The sequence below is a fragment of the Triticum urartu genome, chromosome 2, assembly GCF_003073215.2.
Source record: "Triticum urartu cultivar G1812 chromosome 2, Tu2.1, whole genome shotgun sequence".
In the NCBI taxonomy this organism is placed as follows: domain Eukaryota; kingdom Viridiplantae; phylum Streptophyta; class Magnoliopsida; order Poales; family Poaceae; genus Triticum; species Triticum urartu.
This window is the reverse complement of record NC_053023.1, coordinates 640683861-640692203: the sequence shown is the minus strand read 5'-3', so window position 1 is coordinate 640692203 and position 8343 is coordinate 640683861. Positions and strand designations below refer to the sequence as shown.

The 8343-nt window shown below is 43.0% G+C and overlaps 1 protein-coding gene across 14 annotated transcripts; it reads right to left on the bottom strand.

Moving 5' to 3' along the window:
* Positions 1-2096: 2096 nt before the first annotated feature.
* On the bottom strand, positions 2097-7738 carry LOC125539358. 14 transcript variants are annotated; one of them, XR_007296819.1, is made up of 6 exons: positions 7144-7736; positions 5387-6481; positions 4700-4996; positions 4505-4596; positions 3280-3353; positions 2097-2525 (listed from the first exon to the last, which is right to left on the bottom strand). XR_007296819.1 is itself a non-coding variant. In XM_048702799.1 (6 exons), exons 3-6 carry the CDS (start codon positions 5100-5102, stop codon positions 4219-4221), a joined length of 396 nt encoding a protein of 131 aa, XP_048558756.1. In that variant the 5' UTR covers positions 5103-5285; positions 5387-6481; positions 7144-7738; the 3' UTR covers positions 3964-4218. The 14 variants fall into 14 exon arrangements, 2 of the variants coding, with proteins under 2 accessions (XP_048558756.1, XP_048558757.1); XR_007296821.1 differs by having other exon boundaries at positions 4505-4593; XR_007296822.1 differs by having other exon boundaries at positions 4792-4996.
* Positions 7739-8343: the final 605 nt, after the last annotated feature.

Below are 8343 nucleotides of genomic sequence, written 5' to 3'. Positions count from 1 at the left end.
TTTACTGGGTTAACAACTATACAAAAATGAAATACATGCTTGGAAAACATGACGCCTGGTGTGGTGCCATGGTATGGCCTCACCGTGCCCTGGTAAAAATGTCGTCATGCACGCTTTTCATAAATCGAACCATCACCAAGGAAGTTTCATGGTTTCGAGGGGGAAATCATCAAGATTGAAGGGGGGGGTCCAAATTTCCTTTGTCCTTTGTCCACAAGTTTTTTCTGTGATGAACATACAACCTGCAAATCACCGTGTTCAAATTTGGCCCTTTTTCGGGTTCATTTGCCATATTTAGGGGGTTATATGCATTTCCTAGGCATTAATGCACACAATTCAAGTTCAAACAATCGGTGCATGAAAGGGTGCACAAGAACGACCTGGAAAATCATGCTCATGCCATTTAGTAAATTCTCATGCCTTTTACAAGGAATGGACAGATATTTCGATGAAATGTGTGGCAATAGTCTACCACAAATGTTTGTTTGTTGGGTTTTTAACTATAGAAAAAATGAAATAAATGCTTGAAAAACATGACGCCTGGCATAGTGCCATGGTATGACCACACCATGCATTGCTAAAAATTTGAGAAGGTTTGGCTTATGTCATCATGCACGCCCTTCATAAATCGAACCATCACCGAGGAAGTTCCATGCTTTCGAGAGGGAAATCCCCAAGATTGAAGGGGAATCCAAATTTCCGGCCTAGTTTGTCATTCAGTTTTTTCCAACGATCAACATACCGCCTCAAATGCAACGTGTTCAAATTTGACATTTTTTCGGGATCATTTACCATATTTATGGGATTATGTGCATTTTCTAGGCATTAATGTACATAATTCAAATTCGAACAATCGGTGCATGAAAAGGTGCACAAGAACGACCTATAAGACCATGCTCGTGTTATTTAGTACATTCTCATGTCTTTTACAAGGAATGGGCAGATATTTCAAGGAAATGTGTAGCAATAGTCAACCATAAACGTGTCGTTTACTGGGTTAACAACTATATAAAAAATGAAACACATGGTTGGAAAACCCGACACCTGGCGTGGTCCCATGGAATGGCCTCACCATTCCCTGGTAAAAATTGGAGAATGTTTTCCTTATGTCGTGATGCACACCTTTCATAAATCGAACCATCACCGAGGAAGTTTCATGGTTTCGAGGGGGAAATCACCAAGATTGAAGGGGGGGTCCAAATTTCCTTTGTCCTTTGTCCACGAGTTTTTTTCCACGATGACCATACAACCTGCAAATCACTGTGTTCCAATTTGGCACTTTTCCGGGTTCATTTGCCATATTTAGGGGATTATGTGCATTTCCTAGGCATTAATGCACATAATTCAAGTTCAAACAATCGATGCACGAAAGGGTGCACAAGAACGGCTTGGAAAACCATGCTCATTCCATTTAGTAAATTCTCATGCCTTTTACAAGGAAGGGACAGATATTTCGATGAAATGTGTGGCAATAGTCAACCACAAATGTTTGTTTATTGGGTTTTCAATTATAGAAAAAATGAAATAAATGCTTGAAAACATGACGCCTGGCATGGTGTGCCATGGTATGACCTCACCATGCCCTCGTAAAAAAATTAGAAGGTTTGTCTTATGTCGTCATACACGCCTTTCATAAATCAAACCATCACCAAACAAGTTCCATACTTTTGAGAGGGAAATCACCAAGATTGAAGGGGAGTCCAAATTTTCTTTGTTCTTTGCCCTGGAGTTTTCTTCTATGACGAACATACACCCTACAAATCACCGCGTTCAAATTTAGCATTTTTCCGGGCTTATTTACCATATTTAGGGGATTACTAGCAAAAATGCCCGTGCATTGCAACGGGAGATAGAAAAATAGCTCGGGTCATCGTTGGCCATTGCTTGCGGCACTTGTAGGGAGTAGGAGACGAGGATGAAGAAGTGGATGGGACAATGGTGCGGGTGCGGCCGACATCGATGATGATCTGGTGATGCACAAAGGAGGCAAAGGCAGCATGGGAAGGGCAGATGACTTGGGAGAAACACATGGGTGGGGGTGGGATAGGAGGCATTTGATAAAAATGGCACATATTTCCTTTCATAGCACACTTTTCTTTGTCTTTGACAAAAAAGGCACATGTTTGATATATAGTTGGATAAAATGGCACAACTGAGTTCTCCCTCTATTTTGAGATGTGGGACCACCCGCCATATTTCTTTGAACACTTTTGCACTTTGTCAATTCCTTTACACTGGCTTAGTATGGTTCGGTCAGAGGCCACCGTAATCGATTGAAGCGTAGGTGTTGCTGTGGCCTTTCCCGGCGCTCCGCCCGCCCCACACACTGCTACGTCGCCCCAAGTCATATTTCTTTGAACAATTTTGCACTTTGTCAATTCCTTTACACTTGCTTAGTATGGTTCGATCAGAGGCCATCGTAATTGATTGAAGCGCGGGTGTTGCTGTGGCCTTTCCCGACGCTCCGCCCGCCCCACACACTACTACGTCGCCCCAAGTCTTCTCCCGTGTCTCCAAAACAATTGCTGCCAAAATTTGGATTGCATCAAAGACAAAACACATCAACCATACAATGCTACAGGCAGCAGCTACAACCACCCATCAAAGCAGCCAAAGCAAAACATCAAGTCAACTATTGCAAAACAGTAGAGGTAAAAAAAGGTTAAGAAAATAGTTGTCACGACGAGAAGCCACTGTGCAGCTCCTCTCTTCACTACCATTCTGCTCATAAATTGTCTTTGCCCCTCTACTCTACAGTCGAAATAAAGTAGAGAGCTTTGCTGGGAATAAGAGAAGCTTACTATCTTTGCTTCTGAAGAAAAAACTCAATGCCCTTCACAATTGCATATGTGCAGTTTACAGTAAAGCGAAAACTTAGTTATGATTACCAAGAAGAAAACCACAATCAATAGATAAGCTAACAACGCAGCTATGAAAAAATCATGGACCCTTTTCAAGTTGAAGAAGTAGTAGTTCTACGCTGCAACATCTAGTGGGTTCAGAAATTATTTGAAGTTTTACATATATGATCCACTTCAAATAATTCAAGAAAATAAAAGCCTGATTCTGTCTTCAACACTTCGAAATTCTCACCCTAGCTCATCATATCATTATTTCTTACTGCACTTACGGGCAGGCTAGATGTATTTGATGGTACATGCATGCTATACATACCATTCACCTAACAAAGTATAGAAAGTCATCTTAGAAGTTTATTCCGCCAAGCAAAAATACTGTATGATGAATCAGATGCCAAAATTTTATTTGATTAGGGGTTACCTCTAGAAATAGCAGCACATAAGAAGATAACTGCCTATGCCAGTTATGAAGAAATTCAGCTGCTGTGACATTACCTATTGAGCATGACATTTATAAAAAAGAAGTGAAAAGAAAATAAAGTTACTGCTGAATAAAATAGGATATCTACAAATTTAACAGTAACGGCACTACATGTAAGGCCACATTGATTCAATTGATACGAATGTTCAGCATTTCCTACGAAAATGTCTAAAGCAGTAAAGCTTATAGCAATAAAGCTGAACATTGGATTAAAACAATGATGTGAAAACAACATTTTTTCCTCTAGATCCATAATCGTAGAAAAATATCCAATTGATTGTATCATTACTTCAATGAATTAACTGAGAAGTAGTATTACTTGAGAAGTCCATATAATCAAGATGAAAGCATGTATAGCTAACATTTTTGTGACCAAAACCAATAAAGCGTCAACATTCCCCGGTTCCACCTCTAGACAGTACAGTGAGATCTTTAGCTTAAGCTTAATATCTGAACTGCAAGTGTAAACACGACACTCATGATAGCAGATGAACATGTCAACCTACTTGCCTAGAACCAATACAGAATTGACATATACCATCAACTCTGTTTTGTACTGATGATCCAAACACTAAAACCTGACGTAGTACATTTAACTGAAGTTTAGGGTTGCATGAGCAATAATAAGAACAAGCCTGACACCTTGAGGATTCCCATGTGTCTACAGTAATACATATAAATGAAGCACTCTAGTGTAAAAACTAAAAAAGATAAATTGAATCTCAAATTCTTTGTGTCTTGACATCAGGAAAGGAGACTAAGCAATGGTGAGGTCGAACATAAAAATTCAATATAGAAAGCATCATTGTTGTAAGTCCGTTTATTGTAACAATTAGGCTAATGTGCAGGATCAATCTGCTAAAACTCGCAGTCGAGGGCCTACTTGACCAGCTTTCCAGCAAGTGTCGCATCTTGGATGCGCGGCTGGGCGAGGTAGTACTGTCACAGGTTGAGCGGTTAATCAGAATTTTATGAAACAATAGGAGATAGAACAGTCTCTGTGTAATTATTCAAGGAAAGTCTGTTGAGCAGTTAATACAGACGATACATCAAACTACAATGCATCCACAGTATATGACAACCAAAGACATTCGCATAATCTAGAAGACAACTATGCTATCATATTGATGAAGAAGGGAAGAAAACATAGGAAATCTGAACTCACATCATTATACTGTTTAGGCTTCGCTTCCTTCTTTCTACCACGTCCTTTTTTCAGCTCTTCTACAGGTTCATCTTCTTCTTCCACTTCAGCTACTTTCTCCGACAGAAAACACCACCGATGTCAGCAACCAAGATGAAAATAAGCAAAACATTATTCAACACACAGTGAGAGACATAGCCAAGGTACATTTGTGACCTGATCAATCTTTTCAAGTAGAAATTCAGAATAAAGGTGTGTCTTTGTGAGCAGATCGTCCAACTCTTGCCTTCAGATCAAAAGCCTCCTACCTTGCAGCTTCTCTTCCCGGCCTCCTCTTCTGCCTCTACCTTGCGCTGGGTCTGACACAAACATAGAGATGGGGAGTGGCACGAGGCGGAGCTGCAGGGCTGCCTTCTTGGGTCGGCCGCTTGGTGTGGTTGCCCGCCTCAGCCTACCTGCTTTTCCCCTACCATTGATGATATTTCTCCCGACGACCGCGGTGAAACCATCGATCTGCCAAGACAAACATAAACTGATAATCTGAACTTTGTACAATTACTCACTGATAAACACAATGTACCAGATGGCAATGGCATCCAGAAAAATCATTCGCCTTCATGCACGTGGAATGCAGTTCATAACTGCGATTTATCCCCCATCATATGCTCCAAGGCATAATATTACGTTTAGACTAAAAGGACATGCAACTTTGTTTTCATCAAGGAACTGAATGATGTCAATTCCAGACCACATGTTTCTTCGGTTCAAGAACAACTAACACCAAGGGAGTTCAACAAAGATTCTACATAACATTATCAAAAGATCAGTCCTAGCTTTTTCAAGTGGAACAAATACGAATATTGTAGGAAAAAGGTTCAGTAACAAAAAGAGATTGTATTTTACCTTGGAAAATTGGGATCCTGTATGAGCATCAATTGCGTTGAACGGATCATGGAACAAATAGTTGTCAGCATACTGATACAATGCTCGGGCTATCTAAATCCTTTGTTTCTGCCTGCCACTAAGAGTGCAGCCTCACTCTCTAATGATTTTGATCTCCAAGTATTTCTTTAGCGAATACCACTCAAGGACCCTGCCATACTTCTCGCTCTCCATCTCCTTGCCGAGCATAGAATATCTTTAAGCAATTTGAGGCATTTAGACCTTGCTCCATCCAGTTCCTTCTCATAGAGGATATAGGTTGTGCACAAACAGAGTTTTCAGTTGACAGACAACCAAGGCCCCTTTTAAGCCCTCATCAGTCAAGTGTACCTCACAAAGAAGGCCGCCAAAACTATCCAACATATGAAGCAATGTATATATTTATCAATTATGACACCATCACCAGAATTGCACCTTCTAAGAAGGTGAACCCACAAATCCATGATGCATCTATTCAGAGGTATTGTGGTCGGATCAAATTGCTTCTTTATGAAGTCTAACTTTCAAAGGAGCAACATACATGATAATGATCTGAACTGCAATCTACGATATAATCCAACTCATAAATGTGGAATGTAGAAAAAAGATTACATGGCGTTAGCATGTGAGATCAGCTCAGCTAATGAACTGACATTGAGAGAGCCCAGGTTCTGTGGTGCTTTGACGGCTGCTACAGTAGGGCAAGCGTGATGGCTCTGTTTTCTTGCTTGTCTAGCAGGAAAGTCTTGCATGCCACAAAGCCATGCATGGGATTCACGTAGAAGCCCCTAAAAACAGTACTGAAAATTGGTACCTCTGCTCGAGCACGGGCGCACGGTGCTCCAGCGAAGTTGGTGAGATTGGAAGCTTCAGACGCAGTAATTTCAAGAAGGGAAACTTGCAATTTAGTCAGGATTTCAGTCAAGGGGCCCGGGAATCTTTTATGTCAAAGCAGTCCAGGTGTAATCAGCATCGGTCATGTCATGCCTACGTGTTCGAGCAGTTCTCCTGCACTGACACAGCAGGGATCCAATCTGAATCCTGGTAATCTCAATCCCTTCAGGAAAAAGCCTTCCGCTGCATCAAAACAACCATTTCAATATTTAAAATTTTCAAGAACATTAGGTTCCTCAACCCCTATGTCTCCAAATATACATCATTTTTGTTCCTTGAAATTCAGAATAATATGACCGCGTAGACCGAATAGTGCTCCTCTATACACCAAATTTCCGACGAGTGCAAGTAAATTGAAAAAGAAATAACAGAATCCCCTTGTTATTAACGTTCAATACGCACTTGTACAATGATAAATTATACTCTTGAAAGTTTCAGAAGTTACTAAGATGGTATATGCTGAGATCTTGGAGAAGTACGAACAAATAATATGCAGATAATCATTTATAGACTTCCATGCAGAAGTACAATACATCGTCTACCCAGGACCGGGAAGCAACACAAAATTATGGCATGATATTATTCACTTCTTTTTGTTGCCAATGAACACTAAATTGTTCACTTGCCAATACAAGACTGCAACCACTACGTAGCCCTGTACATCGACCAAATACATTAATTAGTTTCCCGTGGACAACATATCTTAAACAGTACTCGATGTTTCCACAAAAGGCTTGCTAGGGGTTGTCGTGTGATTGTCAAAATTGAGCAGAATTGATTATGAAAAGATGCCTGATGGTAAAGAATCAAAGTAGATTGCTGTCTACTAAAGAAAATTCTCTCACCTCGTACACGTTGCTGTTATCTATGGCCATCAGCAGCTAGCGCCCCAGGTGCAGATGCACTTCCATACTGCAGGTGAGGAATTGCAGAATCTAGCATCCAGGGCAAGCCACGATGAAAAAGGCTTCTCCAGCGAGGGAAAGAGGAGAGGCGGCAAGGGATCCAATGGAACTATGGAGAACATGTGCCTATGGATGGGTGCACCGGGCAGGGCGGCAGGCCTTGAGATCCTTTGCGCTGGATTTGCTGCGCGGCCGGGATCCCCGGCAACGGCCGAGAGCGGTTTGGACGGTGGTGGTGGCGGCGGAGGGGACGGCGGTGGTGGCGACGGCAAAGGGCGGTGGCGCGGACGGCGGTGGTGGCGGTGGCAAAGGGAGGCGGCGCAGGCGGCGTTGGTGGCAGAGGCAAAGGGCAGCGGCGCGGACCCGAACTACTCCTCCCGCGCGCGTCTGCTCCCGGCCGCCGCGGCCACCTTGGATCCCGGCGAGCGAGCGAGGGATTGGGTGGGGTTATACGGGCTATGGCGGAGAAGCACCCAGCGATGGGCGACGCCTGAAATTGGGGATCGTCATTGGGGGATAGGCGAGGGCCGAAGCGGTATGTTGACTTACAGATTACAGATAGCTATGATGTGGACCGCGGGTTGATTTAAAAAAGAATTGGCATCTTTGTGTAAAAAGGCCGCGACAGCGAATCCGGAGACTCAATCCGTACTTTATTATTAGGGAGAGATGTGCATTTTCTAGGTATTTAGCGCATATAAATCCAATCCAGCTGCAGGTGCACGGGTGTGATGTGAGGGATGTGGATTGCCATTCGATCGCGGCGCATCCTACCGTGCACACGCGCGATCCACGTGGCTGGGGTTCCGTCCAATCATAATGCAACACACAATAGGCTCAACGCACACTGTTTCCGGAAGCGATGGAAATGAACCTTGTGCGATAATGAACAAGCAAAATTGTAAGGGAAGCCAAATTGTTGTTGTCGTTTGTCGTTGAGCTCTTGAATACCACTGCACTGTACGGCTGCCCGACGCCTCCGTCCCAGAACTCTCTCCAGGCGTCGTCCATGGCACCGCGGCACATAGTAACTGGTAAGAAAGTGATAGCATTGCGTCACGCCGCGTTCCTCGCCGCCCGCGACCGCACACATGGTAAGGAAGCAATGGCATCTCGCCACACCCAGTTCATCGCCGCCGG

Coding starts and splice junctions, on each gene's coding strand:
- LOC125539358 (XM_048702799.1), bottom strand. CDS start 5,102: ATGAAGGCGAATGATTTTTCTGGATGCCATTGCCATCTG. Junction 4,997..5,063: donor CTGGATGCCATTGCCATCTG/GTACATTGTGTT, acceptor TTGTCTTGGCAG/ATCGATGGTTTCACCGCGGT. Junction 4,279..4,504: donor AGCCTAAACAGTATAATGAT/GTGAGTTCAGAT, acceptor AACCTGTGACAG/TACTACCTCGCCCAGCCGCG.